The 20,402-nt window shown below is 40.9% G+C and overlaps 2 protein-coding genes across 2 annotated transcripts; one reads left to right on the forward strand and one right to left on the reverse strand.

Annotated features, from left to right (window-relative positions):
- Positions 1-1,537: 1,537 nt before the first annotated feature.
- riok1 (RIO kinase 1 (yeast)) lies at positions 1,538-12,468 on the reverse strand. The gene is made up of 17 exons (XM_014188363.2): positions 12,265-12,468; positions 11,082-11,292; positions 10,736-10,826; positions 9,848-9,917; positions 9,694-9,736; positions 7,809-7,901; positions 7,378-7,490; positions 6,840-6,920; positions 5,610-5,696; positions 5,018-5,155; positions 4,431-4,534; positions 3,819-3,925; positions 3,582-3,647; positions 3,331-3,450; positions 3,033-3,086; positions 2,649-2,762; positions 1,538-2,161 (listed from the first exon to the last, which is right to left on the reverse strand). Exons 1-17 carry the CDS (start codon positions 12,318-12,320, stop codon positions 2,051-2,053), a joined length of 1,659 nt encoding a protein of 552 aa, XP_014043838.2. The 5' UTR covers positions 12,321-12,468; the 3' UTR covers positions 1,538-2,050.
- Positions 12,469-18,280: 5,812 nt separating this feature from the next.
- Positions 18,281-19,968, forward strand: lyrm4a (LYR motif containing 4 a). Its single transcript, XM_014188368.1, has 3 exons — positions 18,281-18,412; positions 19,108-19,228; positions 19,610-19,968. The coding sequence occupies exons 1-3, from the start codon at positions 18,327-18,329 to the stop codon at positions 19,679-19,681; spliced, it is 279 nt and encodes a 92-aa protein (XP_014043843.1). The 5' UTR covers positions 18,281-18,326; the 3' UTR covers positions 19,682-19,968.
- Positions 19,969-20,402: the final 434 nt, after the last annotated feature.

The following is a 20,402-nucleotide window of genomic DNA, read 5'->3' on the forward strand; positions in this document are numbered from 1 at the left end:
ATTGAAATAGTTTCAAATTATATTAACCTTGGTTAAAAGTTATCTTTCCTCAGATTGATAGCATGTATACTTGCATGCGAAATACCATAAGGACTGAGGTGAAGGGGTCACACAGGGTGTGCGTACGTACACCTTACCAACTGCGCCCAAACAGGAAATACAGGGCATGAGTGTACAGGAGGTGGTTATATGTCACCAGTACATAGTGGAGATAGCCTAATGGGAGCCGTCAGCCAAAAAGTTATACTTTTTAGTCATCAAGACTGTTCTATCTAGGTGCTTTATGGCAAACTTAAGTCAACTTTTTGGATGAGATGGGTTCTATCGTGTCCAGCGAAAACCAATTACTGCTTTCCACAGAAAGAACCTCATACCATGGTGAAAGTGTGATGGTTTGCTGCCTGGACGACTTGCCTTAATAGAAGGAACCATGAATTCTGCATCAGAGAATTCTACAGGAGAATGTCAGGCCATCCGTCTGTGAGTTGAAGCGCAGCAAAACAAGTCTAGATGAAAATTGTTAAAAAGCAACAAATTTGAAGTTTTGAGATGTGGCAGGACTTGAAATGAGGGGTTCATGCTTGACAACTGAGTTAAAGCAGTTCTGCATTGGACAGTGGGCCAAAATTCCTCCCCAGCGATGCGAGAGACCAGTCAACAACTACAGGAAGCTTTTGGTGGCAGGTAGCCTAGTGGTTAGAGCGTTGGGCCAGTAACCGAAAGGTTGCTAGATCGAATCCCCGAGCTGATAAGGTAAAAATGTGTCGTTCTGCCCCTGAACAAGGCAGTTAACCCACTGTTCCTAGACCGTCATTGTAAATAAGAATTTGTTCTTAACTTGCCTAGTTGAAAAAGTTAAATTGTTTAAGGGGGCAATTAGGTGTTGCATAACAAATTTAATTAGTACCATTTATAAACTCAGGTTCCCTTTATCTATATCAGGTTTTGCTTGAAGATCTGACAACTTTCAGTATCAAAAATAGAGAAATCAGAAAAGGGGCAAATACATTTTCACGGCTCTGTACAACGCATTTTACATTTTCACGGCTCTGTACAACGCATTTTGCATTTTCACGGCTCTGTACAACGCATTTTGCACAAAAGTAATTGCTCGAAGCATTGGAGACGCCACACAATGGTTAGACAAACATTGTGTCAAATCAGTTGTACAAGGGGCCTGAGAGGAATTATGTTGATAAGATGCACCATGACACTCAAGCCCTGTATGGTGAGAATTTACATCAGAATAGGCAAGTGGTAATAACACCTGAAATAAAATGTTCATAGAAATATTTAAAAAAAATGTATGTCACTTTGTGCTTATAGCATGTTGTATTCACAGAAGTGTGGCCACTACAATGAATTAGGTCATTTCTGCTAATATAAAGTTAACGTGACAAAATGCCATTATGTAATGTCACGCTACAGTATAACAACTGGGCACGTTGCACTTCTTGGATTCAAATACAATTTTCCCTATGGGGATAAAAATCAGTCAAATTAAGTATTTCATGTTAAATAAAATATACACTACAAACACGAGGTAAATAATGTTTTTAATTATTTCCATCCCTATAAAATGTGAGGACTGGCTAGCTGCAAGCCACAATTTTCATGTGGTTATTTTGGTTTCCAAATGACGAGCTTTAGTACAGACCATTAGGAGCATCTGCCCTGCAAGCTGTTGTAGTAACTGTACATATAAGAGCCTTGAAACCTCTTTAGTAAAATGTTAAGGTAAAGTACAACTTCATTTAGACTTATATGTATTTATCATTTTTTTTTTGTTACATTTAATTGAACTGCTTTTATATAGCGATTATCATAAAACACTAAAGCATTGTGCGTGACACCTGACATCGGCAACAATATTTTTCCCCACATGTCATGTCTTTTCGTGTGGCTTAATACCACACTTCTGTTCACCAGTTTCACTACAGTGTTACTGAAGGCCAGTGTGTGTTGAGCACGGAGGTTTTCATCAGTTCATAAAGTCACTGGGATAAAAGTTCATGTTTAGGTCTGATGTATTCCCGATTACTGGGTCTACTCATTTGCCTTTCTTCATCTTTGAAACCCTCTCCTTTCTCTTCTTCACGTGTTTCGGTGTTTTGTTTTTTCTCTTTTCCCTCTGGGCCTCCTTGGCCAGTTTCTTCATCTCCTAAGAAACAGGTTTGGGTATAGAATGTTAGATTAAAACAAACAGGTTTGGGTATAGAATGTTAGATTAAAACAAACAGGTTTGGGTATAGAATGTTAGATTAAAACAAACAGGTTTGGGTATAGAATGTTAGATTAAAACAAACAGGTTTGGGTATAGAGTGTTACATTAAAACATTGATGTAATTTTAGGTAACTTAAATTCAGACTGAAAGATATCCAAATAGTTTGGGATATTTGCAGAACATGCTCCAGATTTAGTTTTGTATAGGCCATGTAATAACCTAAAAGTAGTGTGCACAGTTGCAGGGTTACAATAACCACAAGGTGCTCACTCCCTCTGGTTCAGTTTTGTAATTTCCTTATTTATTCATACCTCCAATGCAATACGATTAAAAAAATAAAACAAATAATGTATCTGCTGATAGCAGTTAAATATTGCAAGATTACTTGACAAATTCACCTTCACAGCCTTAATAGAAACATACCTTCTTGTCAATCTGAGACTCCTCTCCCACAGACTCCTGTTTGCCACCATCCTCATCTTCATCCTCTGAACTTGAGCTCTCCTCCACATCACAGTCCTGCAGCAGGGCAGGTACCTACAAATGGAGGGACGAATTAACAGTCAACAATTAAACATTTACAACAATCATACTTACCATTCCTCAACTCATGCAGGGTCATGGTAAAAATATTCACAACCACACATTACTTTATTCTCAATAGAAGCCATTATTAAAAGCTGTTTATTTCAGTTGACAGTCGCCACAGAAAGCCATACCTCTACAAAATATCAACCTCTCTTTAATGGACACGTAACCTTTGCTGCTAATTCACAAGGGAAAATGGTGGCATTGAGTATGACTTACTGTCTGAACTCCAGACAGATCCTTCTTCAGGCCCGTCACTGTCTGGTAGAGGATCTATATCAGAAAGAGATCACAGCCATTAACACGGAAGAGCCAGATTAATAACCACACAGTGTAGGGGTTGGATCAATCACATTGCTACTGATAAAAGTAAACAATAAATATCAGGAAGTAGAGAAACCTGTAATTGTGCATACGTTAAAGTGAACCATGAGTTAGGGGGTTGTTGACAAAGTCGACTACTTTGGTATCGGAATGGTGTGTTTGAGCGGTTACGTCAGGGTTTTAGTCAACTCACGTTGTCATTCTGCATGTTGCGTGAGGACTCGTCGTCTTTCATGTTTGTCATGGCATCCACGTCACGTTCGTAGTGGCTCACTTCTGTAAGTGTGCGTGGGATGTACGCGTTCTTAAACACCTGTCACAGTTCAACAATAAACCAAAACAGAGAGAACGTTAGAATATCGTGGAAGAGCCCAAAAACATTTCACCACGGTTATCCGATCTTATATATATATTTTTTAATAAAATAAATAAATCTGCCTTTACCTCCTCATTCACACTATCCTGATTGGACCTCTCCTCTGCTGTCCTCTCGGAAGCAATGTCCATCGCCTACAATGAGAAGAGAGCCATCATGAACACAGGCATATCAAATGGCCACGCTCGCCAAGTACTGAGCGCCCACAGTGCAACTTTTGACTTGACAAAACGACGGCATAAGGTTATGATTCAATCGTGTAGATAAGCAAGCTTCACATCAACTGAAACATGTCCCCCCCCCACCTTTTCCAAGTAGAGGTTGATGTTGCTGCTGGTGATGGAGGGATCGGTGACAAACTCAAAGAGCTCGCGCAACGTCATCGCCGCTACACCTCGCTTCAGGAAAAAGTCTGAGGGACATGGGACCAAATCTCATTGAGCCTTTCATTCTAACGCAGAGCCTCATACTTCAACAGAAACAATAGGCACTGGACACTCCTAGTATATGGACTGCCTCCTGTCCTATAACCTGTCTACATTAACCTCTACGTTTCACATATTATTACGTGCATGTCAGGTTGGAGTGACGGCAATCTCAGATCAAATGTAGCTACATTTGACGATATTAAACGAAACAGAACTTTCATACATGTTTTGTTGCGAAAACCTTCTAGAATAATATGGCTAAAGGACGCTTTTGTCAAATGATCAAGAAAGAATCTGCGCTACAGTAATGCAATGCTCTATTACCCACAAGCATTAAGGCTGTGGTTGATTGACAATGTCACAGAGCGCTGATCTAGGATCAGGTCTCCCCCTAGCCATATGTATTATGACGGTAAAAAGGCTAAACTGATCCGGTATCAGAACTCTTTCTCTAGTGACTGTGTGAATACGGGCCTGGGCCACACGTACCGTTGACATTGGTACAGTCTTTGCGCAGGAACTCCAGAGCGTGGGGGTGGTCGTGCTCCACAGACTGGGACACGTCGATGATGTAGGCGTCGCCGTCGTTGTACCTTGAAAGATAAGCAATAATATATTTTTTTAAAAGACATTAAAATTAATACAATTGAATGCATCAATTTAGTCAACCCCAGTATCTGACAAAATTGCACTTGCAGCGAATGGAACTTCCATAATTGCACCAATGGAAGGGTTTTTACTTAAAGGCACAAATCAGTAATATTCCCTGTCGTTCAATTCAAATGGTAATTTCAATGTATGACATTTTACATTTTAGTCATTTAGCAGACGCTCTTATCCAGAGCGACTTACAGTAGAGTGCATACATTTTATTACATTTTTTTTTTTTAAGTACTGGTCCCCCGTGGGAATCGAACCCACAACCCTGGCGTTGCAAGCGCCATGCTCTACCAACTGAGCTACAGTATGACACAACACCATTGATTCTCTATGAATATATAACGAAGAAGAAACACCTTATGAATATAACTAATAAGCTTAGTTCACACACGTCAAGATAACAAGAGGGAACTTACAGCATGTTGAACTCACTGAGGTCTGAATGGACCAGCCGGGCCTCCTGATACATAACCCTCATGTTGTGTATCACCTGGAGGTACAGCTCACGGGCTTTGGACTCCGACAGGGAAGCGTTCTTCAACAGAGGAGCAGGCCTGGGACCAGAGATACGGATTAAAACAGATCTTTAAAGCCCGGAGAAGCATCCACGTTTATCAATTTTCTATAGTAAACGTGGATTTGTGTGCAGACCTGTGTAGAATGTATCTCAAACACCACACACACTCCTATAACACAGCAGCAAAAACAACAATGTTCAACATTGACATAGTCAAAGTATCAAAAAACATAGCCTTACCAGAAGTTCCAGAACAAACCCCCTATTGAACCTATTTGCTCTCAATTCATCACATTAGCAATGACTACAGTTGAATAAGTTAATTGTCCTTTTTGAGAGAATTGATTTGGACCACAACTTCACTACACACATACAAGCTAGATAGAACCAGAACTTACACATAGAACTAGGAAACAACCTTTAAGCCAGACATACAAACCGGTATATAATATTGACATGTTAAAACAGAAACGAAGCCTGATCATCCTTACATGTCATCCTTGCCGATGAAACTCATAAGGAGCACGTGGCTACGCAGCATGATTGGCTCCGGACTCGGGATGCCGGCCGTCTGCAACCTGGAGACAGGCAGTAGGGAGAGACAAGCAAAAACGCAAGGTCGTATTCTTTCGTGCACACCGCAGAGTGTTGCAACTGAAACGGAAAACCGCCGTTTCTTATTGGACAAGTCCAAGTAGTCCCTCCCTTTTTCAGTCAGTTTTCAAAACCAATTAAAATTTGTTAATTTAGGGTCAAAAGGTTATTCATTGACACAAGCGTAGGCTTGTACCATTTGGTGCCAAGTAGTTACCCAATGGTGTTGAATTATTTGACGTTCCAGAAGGTATCTAGTATAGTTTCTTAACCATTTACACTAAATTAAAATGTTTCTTTACAGAAGGAATATGAAAAGTACATGCATAAGCATGGTAGCAATTGAAACAGTTTGGAGATTATGGAAAAATTATTAGACCAAATTTGAGGACAACAGTTCACTGAATTCAAACATTACACTTGATTTTATGCGCATTTTACATTTACTGTACTTTTCGCTGTATTTGTTGATAGCGAAATCTGAAAATCCTCTGGATACCTTCAGTAACATGAGAAAATTCCTGGACAATGTGTTGCAGGTGCAACATAAGACAAGAGAATGACAAGGGTTTGAGACAGAGGACTAACTGGTGTCTCCAAGTGGACACACACACACCTCTCCAAAGTGTGCATATTTCCTAAGAATACTGAACAATATAAAAGCAACATGTAAAAAAATAAAAATAAAGTGTTGATCCCATGTTTCATGAGCTGAAATAAAAGATGACAAAGTCCATATGCATACATTTTTTTTTTATCTTTCAAAATACATAAAGTTCTCTTAAATGTACAGTATTTCCCTCACTCAGACAAAACATTTTGCAAAAGCCCAATTATAGAGGGAGGGACAGGCGCAACTACTCATCGCACACAGTGCTCAAGTTCAGATTGTCTGTCAGTCAAAACCCATACAGAGCTGTGAAGCGCAGTCTGAGCTCTGACGTCATGTACAGCATGTTACTGTACAGCCACTGTGTTCCAATTTAGGCTCTTATTAGTGCCCAAATCTGACATTTTCAACCAGTATACAGGTATGAGTGTAAAGGGGTAAATACCACCTTAAACCGGGCGTAAAATAAAGCATAACCAAGGTTACTTTTGCCATGGCTCATCTTGGGGATGCTCACCTGATGAGGTTTCTCATCTCCTTCTCGGCCCAGGTTCGCACCATCTTCCTGGGGTTTCCTTTACAGTAGCCATGGCGGAACCTGGAGGGCAGACGACAGACTTCATCAGCTTTAAACATGGCTGATGCAATCCAAGTCTACTGTACGCTAGGGATGGGGGTGAGTACTCGATTAGTTTCTATTGGATTAATAAATCGCATACAGGTACTCAATATAAAATTGCAATTATTTAGCAGGTTACATTCCTAAGCACTGACAAAATCAACTAACGTGTTTTTGTAGAGTAGTTAAAGTGCAGCAAAAAAATTAAAAATGTTCTGCTTTCAGCCTTATTTCACATTTTAAAACTAACATACGAGTACTCAAATATTTTTCAATGCGAGTAAATCCAACACAGAATCTTTCAAATGCCCATTCCTACGGTACACAACAGACTGCACCAAATGGTTAGTTCCACATTGACCCCTTCTGAAATACGGTTACTTTTAGGTCTTGGTTTTACAACACCATCTTAGACAAGCCAGGAAATGCTGTTCACCTGAATTCTCCACTAACATATTTGTCACGGTCCTTGAACAGTAAGATGGAGGTCTTGTAGATCTTGATGGCTCTGCTCTCACCATTGGCAGTGGTTGCGTGGTAAACATTTGCCTGTTGGTAAAAAGCACTTTGAAATAATGAAACTGAATATGCCAGTCATAGGACGATAAGTTGCCCACAATTTTTTTTATAAATATAACTAGGCAAGTCGGTTAAGAACAAATTATTATTTACAATGACGGCCTACCCCAGCCAAACCCTGACGACGCTGGGCCAATTGTGCGCCGCCCTATAGGGACTCCTGATCACGGCCGGGTTGTGATACAGCCCGGGATCTGCAGTGCCTTATCCCGCTGTGCTACTCGGAGAGGCCTGAGTGTTCCACAGTGGTGGATACGTTTACCTCATGACGTTGTGGGATCAACTTGCCTCTTTGCCTGTGCTGATGCATCCATTGATCTCTGAAATGACACCCCTGCTGAGCATCTTAAACAGAATCATTCTCGTCCGCGGGTCCAACACCTTTAAAACAATACAAGGAAATAAATTACAGAAAATCAACAGTGAACTCAGGCTTACGCTTACACTGAAATCAGGTACGAAATCCAAACAGAATGCCATCACCATATAAAATAACATGTCATTTTCATCTCTGATTTAGTACTATTGATTCAATAGGTTTTCCCCCCCCCATCAATCTACACACAATACGCCATAATGACAAACCAAAAACAGGTTAAGAAATGTTTACTAATTTACTAAAAATAAAAAATAGAAATATCACATTTGCATAATTATTCAGACCCTTTACTCAGAACTTTGTTGAAGCACCTTTGGCAGCAATTACAATCTTAAGTCTTCTTGGGTATGACGCTACAAGCTTGGCACATGTATTTGGGGAGTTTCTCCCATTCCTCTCTGCAGATCCTCTCAAGCTCTGTCAGGTTGGATAGGGAGCGTTGCTGCACAGCTATTTTCAGGTCTCTCCAGAGATGTTAGATCGGGTTCAAGTCCAGGTTCTGGCTGGGCCACTCAAGGACATTCAGAGACTTGTCTCGAAACCACTCCTGCGTTGTCTTGGCTGTGTTCTTAGGGTCATTGTCCTGTTGGAAGGTGAACCTTCACCCCAGTCTGAGGTCCTGAGCGCTCTGTAGCAGGTTTTCATCAAGGATCTCTCTGTACTTGGCTCCATTCAGCTTTGCCTCAATCCTGACTAGTCTCCCAGTCCCTACCTCTGAAAAACACCCCCACAGCATGATGCTGCCACCACCATGCTTCACCGTAGGGATGGTGCCAGGTTTCCTCCAGACGTGACACTTGGCATTCAGGTCAAAGAGTTCAATTCTTGGTTTCATCAGACCAGAGAATCTTGTTTCTCATTGTCGGAGTCCTTTAGGTGCATTTTGGCAAACTCCAAGCAGGCTGTCATGTGCCTTTTACTGAGGAGTGGTTTCCATCTGGCCACTCTACCATTAAGCCCTGATTGGTGGAGTCCTGCAGAGATGGTTGTCCTTCTGGAAGTTTCTCCCGTCTCCACAGAGGAACTCTAGAGCTCTGTCAAGAGTGACCATCGGCTTCTTGGTCACCTCCCTGAACAAGACCCTTGTCACCAGATTGCTCAGTTTGGCCGGGTGGTCAGCTCTAAGAAGAGTCTTGGTGGTTCCAAAATTCTTCCATTTAAGAATGATGGAGGCCGCTGTGTTCTTGGGGACCTTCAATGCTTCAGAATGTTTTGGTACCCTTCCCCAGATCTGTGCCTCGACACAATCATGTCTTGGTGCTCTACGAACAATTCCTTTGACCTCATCGCTTGGTTTCTGCTCTGACATGCACTGTCAACTGTGGGACCTTAGACAGGCGGGTGCCTTTCCAAATCATGTCCAATCAATTGAATTTACCACAGGTGGACTCCAATCAAGTTGAAGAAACAGCTCAAGGATGATCAATGGAAACAGGATGCACCTGAGCTTAATTTCGAGTCTCATAACAAAGGTTCTGAATACTTATGTAAATAAGGTATCATATATATATATATATATATATTTTTTTTTTTCAAATGTAAAAAAAACATTTCACTTTGTCATTATGGGGTATTTTGTGTAGATTGATGAGGGGGGAAATGATTTTATCAATTTTTGAATAAGGCTGTAACATAACAAAATGTGGAAAAAGTCAAGGGGTCTGAATACTTCCCCGAAGGCACTGTATGCATGTATATACGTGTAAAATATGTATTTGTGTAAAATATATATACACACACACACACACACACTATAAAACTCCAACGGGAATAAAACTATTTTTAAAAGCACACCTGCTCAACTGTAGCCCGATCAGATTTGTCTTTCACTCGAAACCTAGCGGAAGTAACCACAACAGCCAACAAAATTATTTTTATACTCTAACAGAATTCAAAGTACTCTTTATTCCAAGCAGTGCAATGTCATGTTCAGTGACAGGTTACGTACGTGTCAGCATTTTGTTGTTTCTGCATCACGGTCACTTTGTTGATCACAGAGTCAGCATAGTTGAGCTTATCTACAGTAAAACAAAATAACACATTCAGCGCTCTATACAGTTAATTCTCACATTGTATTATCCATCTACCCAGCTAAAATACTTAGTGCTGAGCGATTGGTGCTTTGAGGACGGTTCGATTCCGGTTCGATTATCAAAAAGAAATACCACGGTTTGCGATTACTTGGGTTGAATGCTGTAACGCAGAATAAAACAATTAATAAAAGTCCCATGACAGTATTAACCATAATTTATCCACATTACTTTAATAAAATATTTCAGTTGTTGTGTATATTATTTGATTACTTTTATTATTTCACTCCAAGTCATCTCTATAGAGCTACTGCCTATGCTGTCTGACGAAAATCACTATTTTGTAGTAATTTGTAAGTCGCTCTGGATAAGAACGTCTGCTAAATGACGTAAATGTAAATAAGGCATGCTGAACACCAACTATCAATCACTTTCATCATTTCAGGTAGAGACATCGAGAGCAGCTGTTGCTTGTCGTCTTTTCTGTCGCAGGCGTAAAAGAAATAGACCGTACAAGTAGATGTGCAATGGATTATGGTCATTGTAGTTAATTACTATGTTTTAAGCACAAAATATGTAGATTATTGGCATGTTGGAAACTACAATTCCCTACTACGGCGCACAGTTCAGGGTGGATCTTGATTTATCTCTACAGAATCTGAAATGTGCTCATTGAGCTCAGAAAGAAATAGAGAACGAAATTGAATTAAAATAATTGAACAGTCATCAATTAGTTGTTTAAAAAAATGAAAAATTGCCAAAATTTCAGTTAATCGCTCAGCACTAAAAATTCTACTTGAACTCACCTAAATTAATTTTGTGTTCAAATTTCCTCAGAGCTTTGTCAGTGGGGGTTGACAGTTTCTGTGATTTGTTACTAAGATTTTGTTTATTTGCCTGAAAAAAAACAACAAAAAAAACAGATGACATCAGTTTGCTTCATCGTCTCAAATACCCAATATTGGCTCCTGCTATGGGAGCAGATTATTATCAACCTCCACTAGCACATGTACATTTTGAAATAATGATTGATTTGCTGATAGTCTATAAAGTTCAGTTTTGGGCTGCCTGGGACTCAACACCACACCAGCCTGGGACATGGCCCAGAATAGGACGAAGATGTGGAGATCTATGTCGAGGTTCTGAACTTACCTGGTGATTCATTCCTGTTCTATTAGCCATGTATCTTTTTGTCAAGTCCCCAGTCTCATTCCAGTCCCAATCATCCTCCTCCTCATCTTCCTCCTCCTCTTCTTCCTCTTCATCATATTCACACAAATCATGATATGGTGTGTCCAGGCTAACTCCACTGACCTGGCCCTCTATCGCAAGCATCTCCTCAGCTGGAAGGGTGATGGCAACACTATTTAAAAGAAACATAGCTAGTGGTCAGGCTCCGTACATTGAGACACTGACAGAAAGGAAACAAATAATTGACTTAGCTAGCTACATGAACAAAGGGAGAGTGCTGTTTGTCTTGAGTCATTACATACGTTCCTTGAATAAGCTCTGCTAGATTTGCCATGCTAAATGCAATGTAAAGAGACATGGGCTACCTTGTTTTATACTAGCTAGCCAGCCCAAAGGCCGGCAGATGGCCATATTCTGGCGCATGATTGTGGGAATTTGTGTTTCATAAGGAAAGTATACATATTTTCACTTTTTTTTTTCAGCCTTCTCGCCATTAAATTGAGTTAGGGAGGAAATCAACGCAAATTGTAACCTGAATGGAGAATGTTATGTACGAACCGGTCCACAAGTGGATATGAATGTATAAGCTGGCTGCGTAGAACAATATCGCCATCTGCCGGCCTTTTGGATACTAACTAGCACTTGAGTAGGCACAGAACACGGGCACAACTCCACTAGGGTTTTAATTTACTTCACTAGGCAAGTCAGTTAAGAACAAATTCTTATTTACACTGACAGCCAAACCCGGACTACGCTGGGCCAATTGTACGCCGCCCTATGGGACTCCCAATCACCACGGTTGTGATACAGTTAGCTGGTTAAACGACGGTTGTGATACAGTTAGCTGGTTAAACGACGGTTGTGATACAGTTAGCTGGTTAAAGTAGCTAGCTAGAGCATTTAGTCAAAACTCATGTTGTGAAATACAAATTCAACACGCTTTAAAAACAAAACATATCCAATAAGTTGTTCAAACAATGAAATAGCTAAATAATTAGGTATAGCTAGCTATATGCCTGTGTTGTTGGTAGCTAGCGTTAGCTAGAAAACGTTAATGACAATGCCACGCATGCTAGCAACAACAAACAAGGAGATAAGTACGACTAGCAGTAAAGGGATACAAATAAAGGACACTTGTCGACACCTGTTTGATTCCTCCGCATCATCAAACTGTCCTGGTACAATCTGGGCCATGGACATTTCAATTCAGTATTTCACTCCAATGTGAGTCGCAACTCGTGTAAGAAGTTCGTCTGTTTCTACACACTTCCTTCTATTTTTCTAATTCTTCGGTGAGGTTTAACAGCGGTTGGCATCCAATAAATGTTGCATTACCGCCACCTGCTAGACTGGAGTATAACTACCTTATACTTTGCTTGAAAAAATACCCTACCATTTAACACTACACTCACCAAAACAAAAAAAAATAACACCACCCTACTCCACTATTCAAATATATTAGTCCTGCCTCAGTCCAATAACCTGAAAGGATGAGACACCACCCCTTAATACACCCTGTGACTCTTCTGATGTCAAGTCTCGCACACCCAAATACTTCTCTGCAGCTGCCACCACGACCTCAATATTCTGCGACTATTCGGGAACTCTGACATTTCTGACTTGCTATCTCATTGAAAGTGGAACGCATTATGCATATAACTACAACCAGTTAGCAAGTCGGACATGTAGACATTTAAATCTAACTGAAGGTGTACAGGTTTTTCGGGTAGTAGAGGGAATTTTGGTTAGTGTTTCTTGTTTTTGGTAATTAGTATGAATGTTTTCAACTAAAACAGCTTTTGTTTTTTTCTGATGTTTTTTTTTTTTTTACTACCTCATACAGTAGGTGGTGGCAATACACCTTATGAGTGTAGTCTGCTTACAAATCTAAAAAAATATGTCCAAAATGTCAGAGTTTCCTCGTTCGGACTGGCACATGAATATGGCATTACCCCTGGTTGAATGCAGGGTGCATTTTCAGGAAGTAGCATTAGCCACTGTAGCATGGTGGTGGAAAATTGTGTTTTATTAAGACAGTATGCATATTTCTTCCTTTTTGTTGTTGTTGGGCAGCACGCCATTAAAGTTAATTAAGGAGGAAAGCGATGGCTTTGCAGCCTGAATGGAGGATGTTTTATGTAAGAACCGGTCACTGGGGGACACTAGTGTATTACCGGCTAGGCACAAGCCCAGACGATAGTGGGGACCCATAGCGCCCACAATGACCCAACACACCTCAAAGCTGTGTAAGGGCTATTTGACCAAGAAGGAGAGTGATGGAGTGCTGCATCAGTAGACCTGGCCTCCACAATCACCATACCTCAACCCAATTGAGATGATTTGGGATGAGTTGACCGCAGAGTGAAGGAAAAGCAGCCAACAAGTGCTCAGCATATGTGGGAACTCCTTCAAGACTGTTGGGAATGCATTCCAGGTGAAGCTGGTTGAGAGAATGCCAAGAGTGTGCAAAGCTGTCATCAAGGCAAAGGGTGGCTACTTAAAATAATTTGTTTAACACTTTTTTGGTTACTACATGATTCCATATGTGTTATTTCATAGTTTTGATGTCTTCACTATTATTTTACAATGAAGAAAATATTTTAAAAATAAAGAAAGACCAATGAATGAGTAGGTGTGTCCAAACTTTTGAATGGTACTGTATATATATATAATTGTTTTTCTTTCTTTAAAACAACAATACAGTACACAGACAATACAAATGGCCGCTCCCGTCAATGGGTGCTCTGGTCAGTGGGTGCTCTGGTCAGTGGGTGCTCTGGTCACTGGGTGCTCTGGCCAGTGGGTGCTCCGGTCAGTGGGTGCTCCGGTCAGTGGGTGCTCCGGTCAGTGGGTCGCCCCAAAAGGGATTTTCCAAGGGCGGGAAAAACCAAGCTCTGCCTGACGCCCGGGCAGGCATGGAAGCGAGCGCACCTATAACTACCAGGACCAGCACACACACCGCTTACAGCACGAAACCAAACCACAAAACATAAATAACGAAACGCAAAACATAAAATAATCACATCCCCCACCCTCACCCCTGATTGGAGGACCTCGAACATTTATACTGTACATTTGTGTATATAATTATTCCAACACTTATCAATTCCACCCTTCAGACAGCCACAGATCAACCCATCTTTCCCAATGAATCATCATTTTTATTTTATTTAACCTTAATTTAACTAGGCAAGTCAGTTAAGAACAAATTCTTATTTACAATGACGGCCTACCGAAAGGCTCCTGCGGGAACGGAGGCTGGGATTAAAATAAATAAATAACATAAATATAGGACAAAACACACATCATGACAAGAGAGACAACACAACACTACATAAAGAGAGACCAGAGACAACATAGCATGGCAACAACACAATATGACAACAACATGGTAGAAACACAACATGGTAGCAGCACAAAACATGGTACAAACATTATTGGGCACAGACAACAGCACAAAGGGCAAGAAGGTAGAAACATTAATACATCACGCAAAGCAGCCACAACTGTCAGTAAGAGTGTCCATGATTGAGTCTTTGAATGAAGAGATTGAGATAAAACTGTCCAGTTTGAGTGTTTGTTGCAGCTCGTTCCAGTCGCTAGCTGCAGCGAACTGAAAAGACAAGCGACCCAGGGATGTGTTTGCTTTGGGGACCTTTAACAGAATGTGACTGGCAGAACAGGTGTTGTATGTGGAGGATGAGGGCTGCAGTAGATATCTCAGATAGGGGGGAGTGAGGCCTAAGATGGTTTTATAAATAAGCATCAACCAGTGGGTCTTGCGACGGGTATACAAAGATGACCAGTTTACAGAGGAGTATAGAGTGCAGTGATGTGTCCTATAAGGAGCATTGGTGGCAAATCTGATGGCCGAATGGTAAAGAACATCTAGTCACTCAAGAGCACCCTTACCTGCTGATCTATAAATGATGTCTCCATAATCTAGCATGGGTAGGATGGTCATCTGAATTAGGGTTAGTTTGGCAGCTGGGGTGAAAGAGGAGCAATTACGATAGAGGAAATTAACTTTAGCCTGCAGCTTTGATATGTGCTGAGAGAAGGACAGTGTACTGTCTAGCCATACTCCCAAGTACTTGTATGAGGTGACTACCTCAAGCTCTAAACCCTCAGAGGTAGTAATCACACCTGTGGCATTCTTCTTACAAAACCACATTACCTTTGCTTTGGAGGTGTTCAGAACAAGGTTAAGGGTAGAGAAAGCTTGTTGAACACTAAGAAAGCTTTGTTGTAGAGCATTTAACAGAAAATCCGGGGAGGGGCCAGCTGAGTATAAGACTGTATCATCCGCATATAAATGGATGAGAGAGCTTTATTGTTGATGTAAATTGAGAAGAACGTGGGGCCTAGGATTGAGCCTTGGGGTACTCCATTGGTGACAAGTAGTGGCTGAGACAGCAGATTTTCTGACTTTATACACTGCCATCTTGGAGAAAGGTAGTTAGCAAACCAGGCCAAAGACCCCTCAGAGACACCAATACTCCTTAGCCGGCCCACCAGAATGGAATGGTCTACCGTATCAAAAGCTTTGGCCAAGTCAATAAAAATAGCAGCACAATATTGCTTAGAATCAAGGGCAATGGTGACATTATTGAGGACCTTTAAGGTTGCAGTGACTCATCCATAACCTGAGCGGAAACCAGATTGCATACCAGAGATAATACTATAGACATCAAGAAAACCAGTCAGTTGATTATTGACAAGTTTTCCAACACTTTTGATAAACAGGGCAAAATAGAAATAGGCCTATAACAGTTAGGATCAGCTTGATCTCCCCTTTTAAATAATGGACAAACCGTGGCTGCCTTCCAAGCAATGGGAACCTCCCCAGAAAGAAGAGACAGATTAAAAAGGTTGGAGGTAGGCTTGAGTCTAAACCATCTGACCCAGATGGTTTTTTGGGGTCATGTTTCAGGAGCTCCTCTAGCACCTCAGACTCAGTGACTGCCTGCAGGGAGAAACTTTGTCGCGGGGCAGGGGAAAAAGAGGGAGAAGCATCGGGGATAGTCGCATTAGAAGGGGTGGGAGATGAGGAAATGTTGGACGGGCAAGGAGGCATGGCTGAGTCACATAGGAATCCTGACATAATGAAGTGGTGATTAAAGAGCTCAGCCATGTGCTTCTTGTCAGTAACAACCACATCATCAACTTTAAGGGACATTGGCAGCTGTGAGGAGGAGGGTTTATTCTCCAGGTCTTTAACCGTTTTCTAGAACTTCTTGGGGTTAGACCCACAGAGAGAGAACTGCTCCACAAAGTAACTAACTTTGGCCTTACGGATAGCCTGAGTGCACTTATTTCTCATTTTCCTGAACGAGAGCCAGTCAGCCTGAGTGTAAGTGTGCCGAACCTTTCCTCAAATGTAATTCTTGAGGTGGAGTAACTCTGCAAGATCACGGTCGAACCAGGGGCTGTCCAGGGCAGACAGTGAACAGATCGCCAGGTGGAATCCAAGCAGCAGTGCAGCAGGCAATGGGAGTAGGTGTCACACCAACTTGGGAGAAGCTTTTATTTCTGGAGGCAGATTTCTTGTGGAAAATGCCAGTGGATGGTCTTTGAACAGCAGGAGGGGGTTTCAAGGCTTCTGGATCTGGATGGGGTAGCCTGCCATTTGTTGGGCTCAAAGGCTTCGACACCTCTCACTTCACACATCGTTGCTAATTGAAGTTGTAACTTTTTGTCCTAGCAAAGCTTGGTAACCTGAGCATTCAGTCCTTATTAAGTAAAATATATAATTGTAATGTATTTTTCTTCTTGGCTTTTGAAAGTTAAAAATAATTTGTTCAGACTAAGCATTACTCACTCAGCTCCAGGTTGGATGGGGTTTTCAGGTCTCTGCTTGTTTGCCAGAGCATTTGATGTATAGTTTGGGAATACTAATCCTTGAATTTAGGAAGCCTTCCAAGTAATTCCATCCAAAATCAGGTTGTAGGTTTGGAGTTTCGATTTGGAGTGAAGGTTATGTTGTTTAGGGTAGCATCCTGTATATGTCCTGGTGACATAGTGAAGGTTATGTTGTGGAGGGTAGCATCCTGTATATGTCCTGGTGACATAGTGAATTGTGTTGTTTAGGTGCATCCTGTATATGTCTGTGACATAGTGAAGGTTATGTTGTGAGCATCCTGTATATGTCCTTTAGTAAGGTTATTTTTTATAGCATCCTGTATGACATATGATTTTTGTTTAGGGTAGCATCCTGTATATGTCCATCCCCCAAAAATCTAAGTTTGTCTAACTCTAAATCTATCCTCCCAATTCATCTCTCCATTCTCCCATGGTGTCTCACTAGGGACTTGAACCTCCCAATTCATCCCTCCATTCTCCCATGGTGTCTCACTAGGGACTTGAACCTCTCCCAATTCATCCCTCCATTCTCCCATGGTGTCTCACTAGGGACTTGAACCTCTCCCAATTCATCCCTCCATTCTCCCATGGTGCCTCACCAGGGACTTGAACCTCTCCCAATTCATCCCTCCATTATCCCATGGTGTCACACTAGGGACTTGAACCTACCCATCTGCAACATTTTACCCAAGAGCACAATGATTTTTCCTATTGACTGACTGTGGTCCATCAAATCCCCCAGCAATACAGTTTGCAGGTCCAACAGCACCCTGACATTATGGCATAACAGCCATTCCTGGACCAGACTCCAAAAACAAGCCACTGATGGACAGTACTAAAAGAGATGCTCTATTGATTCTGTTTCTGTATTCTCCAGAGACTCCACTGGTCTGACTGTTGAAGACCTCATATACTGAGCATTCTTTTTGTAGTGAGAATGTTATTTAATAGCATAAATTGAAAATAATGAATTGATGCATCAATGGTTGTTTTGTATATCAGTTCATAAACCCGATGCCATGGTATTGGGACATAAAAAAAATCTGTTCCCAACTATCTCGAATTTTACGTGGCATAGTTGTCACGCCTCTTCACCTTAAGTGAAACTGATACGATACATTTTGCGATTTATATTAGTCATTTTAAACCATTTGTGATTTTTAATTGGTGGCAGACAAACTAATTCATTCCTTTCTCTTTTGAGAAACGTCCTGTCGGGTACTTCTCAAAACCGATTGGAGGAGAAGGTCAGAGGGGCAGGACATCTGACTTTATTATCCAATGGGTTTTGAGAAGGAGGCGAGGAGTCAAGGGAACGCAATCATAGTGCTTACATTAACCAACATGGCGGCATGCAGCAGAACGCAGGTGATCTCCTTGTACAGGATGCTTATAAAAGAGAGCAAGAAATTCCCCTCTTACAATTACAGGTAAGGGATTTAATGTAGTTCACTGGTCGCAGTTATATGTGTTCAATCTAATGTTGATATAGCTAGCTTACAGTAAGTTCGAAATGTCTTTCACAACGTCGTTAGCCAGTCGTTAACATTTCCATTGCTAGAAGTTGTGGAAAGCACAACTTCTTAGTGTGAATTTCTAGTACCACCTTTTTATATAATATATATACTTTAAAAAATGGTATTGTGCTGTAACGTTACAGGTAGCTAGCTAACTAGTTGTTTTAATGAGGTGTAACGTTGCTAGCTAGCTCACGCTAGCGAAAGTAGTGAACGTATTCAAACAAAACACTTTGGGGTTTGCAAAGATCTGACACCAATTGATATGACAGCTAACTATCTAGTGGTTGCCCTGACAGGATCTAGCTATGTGGACCAAGCAATTAAACTAACCTCGATAAACTACTAGTGGTCGCAGTTTTGCCTGTCTTTCCACTTGCATAAGTCAAGATCGGAACAACAGCGTCCGCATGAGCCCTCTCAAGGCTATAATCAAATGTAGGTATGAGTCGCATGATTTTATACTGCACAAAAAAAAGCCTGCAAGGCGAGCATACAGTAGGCTTTTCTTTATTACCGTCTGAATTGTTTGTTGAATTGCAATGTAAGTAACATTTTTCTCCTGCAGATTTAAGATGTATTTACTTTTTGCTCCTGCCTTCTTTCAGAACATATGCCCTGCGCAGGGTAAAGGATAGCTTCAGGGAGAATCTCCATGTTGACAACCCAAAAACTCTGGATATGCTGCTCAACCAGGCCAGAGAGAACCTTGCAGTCATCAGGAGACAGGTGAGTGACTCTTCAGTAGTGTTGATTTACATGTGCATATTATGGATGTTAATTGTTAGTAGAATAGCCTATTCAAATATTCAGTTAGGCAATGCCTTGTGGATTGTGAAATAGTAGCTTATCAATATTCAGAAGAAATTGTCTCAAACGCAAGGGTTCAGTGAGTACAAAAACATTTCTCTACCTGACGATGGCCCAACGGATGCTTTTGTTGCCTCTAAATTAAATAAATAGCATAAAAAAAAATGTTAAATCTAATTTGAGTGCAGGCCTTACACAAATCCATCTACTCCAGTCCATACAACCAACTACAGGCTATAAAAAGAAAGAAAACACCTGTGCATTCTCATGTAGACACTGATTGTTCTCTTTCTATTGCAGGTGTCCATTGGCCAAATGTACACTGCTCAGAGGACCATTGTGGAGGAAACTGGAGTGCACAGGGACCTCTGAGTTTGTAGTGGTGGTGTTGTTGATTGTTGTTATCATAGGATGTCTTGGACCACATTTTGGACAGTTAGTCATGTTTTGCTATGGTAACAGCACTGAGGAAAGGCTTTACTCCCAGAAAGCACTTCCACCAGACAACATTTCTCTGATGTATTGAAATGTATGACCTCTTTTTAAAACTCTTAACTCATGTTATCATTTATATGTATTTGTAACAGCTTGTAGTGATATGTAATACCCTTTTGTTGCAATGATGGCAGCATCTCAATTAAACAGTAATATATGAAGTATGTGGTTTTTAGAGTTTGGTTGGATGTTTTTATAATACTATTTAATAATTTCACATGATTTACTCTCAATGTTTAAATTTCACTAGTTCTGGTGTCTAAGCCACAGATTCTTATAAATTCGTGCTCTGCTTGTTGAGTCAAGCCTTGACAATCACAGAAGACACCGTTTGTCTATGTACTATGCAGATGTTTAACTTGTGCAGAAAATATTTTTCCAACCCGCTGTTGAAGCTCAGATTAGAGAAACTAATTCACGACTGAACAGGTGATAAACATGAGCGCAAATCTGGCCAAGTGGCTGAAAAATTAAGCGGATATCAATGAATATAAAATGTATTATTAGCTTTGTATCTAATAAAATAACTAAAGCTTAAAGGGGTAATCTACGTTTCAAACACCAATGTGTCACAGCTGAGGGATGGGACTTGAGAAAT

This window comes from Salmo salar, chromosome ssa03 (assembly GCF_905237065.1).
Source record: "Salmo salar chromosome ssa03, Ssal_v3.1, whole genome shotgun sequence".
Classification (NCBI taxonomy): Eukaryota; Metazoa; Chordata; class Actinopteri; order Salmoniformes; family Salmonidae; genus Salmo; species Salmo salar.

What these genes read in the sequence shown, in the direction of transcription:
- riok1 (XM_014188363.2), bottom strand. Translation starts at nt 12,320, where the DNA reads ATGTCCATGGCCCAGATTGTACCAGGACAGTTTGATGATGCGGAGGAA. An exon ending in AAACAACAAAATGCTGACAC is followed by an intron (nt 9,737 to 9,847) that starts GTACGTAACCTG and finishes TACTTCCGCTAG; the next exon opens with GTTTCGAGTGAAAGACAAAT. An exon ending in GAGATGAGAAACCTCATCAG is followed by an intron (nt 5,697 to 6,839) that starts GTGAGCATCCCC and finishes GCCTGTCTCCAG; the next exon opens with GTTGCAGACGGCCGGCATCC.
- lyrm4a (XM_014188368.1), top strand. Translation starts at nt 18,327, where the DNA reads ATGGCGGCATGCAGCAGAACGCAGGTGATCTCCTTGTACAGGATGCTT. An exon ending in TTCCCCTCTTACAATTACAG is followed by an intron (nt 18,413 to 19,107) that starts GTAAGGGATTTA and finishes GCCTTCTTTCAG; the next exon opens with AACATATGCCCTGCGCAGGG. An exon ending in TTGCAGTCATCAGGAGACAG is followed by an intron (nt 19,229 to 19,609) that starts GTGAGTGACTCT and finishes TTTCTATTGCAG; the next exon opens with GTGTCCATTGGCCAAATGTA.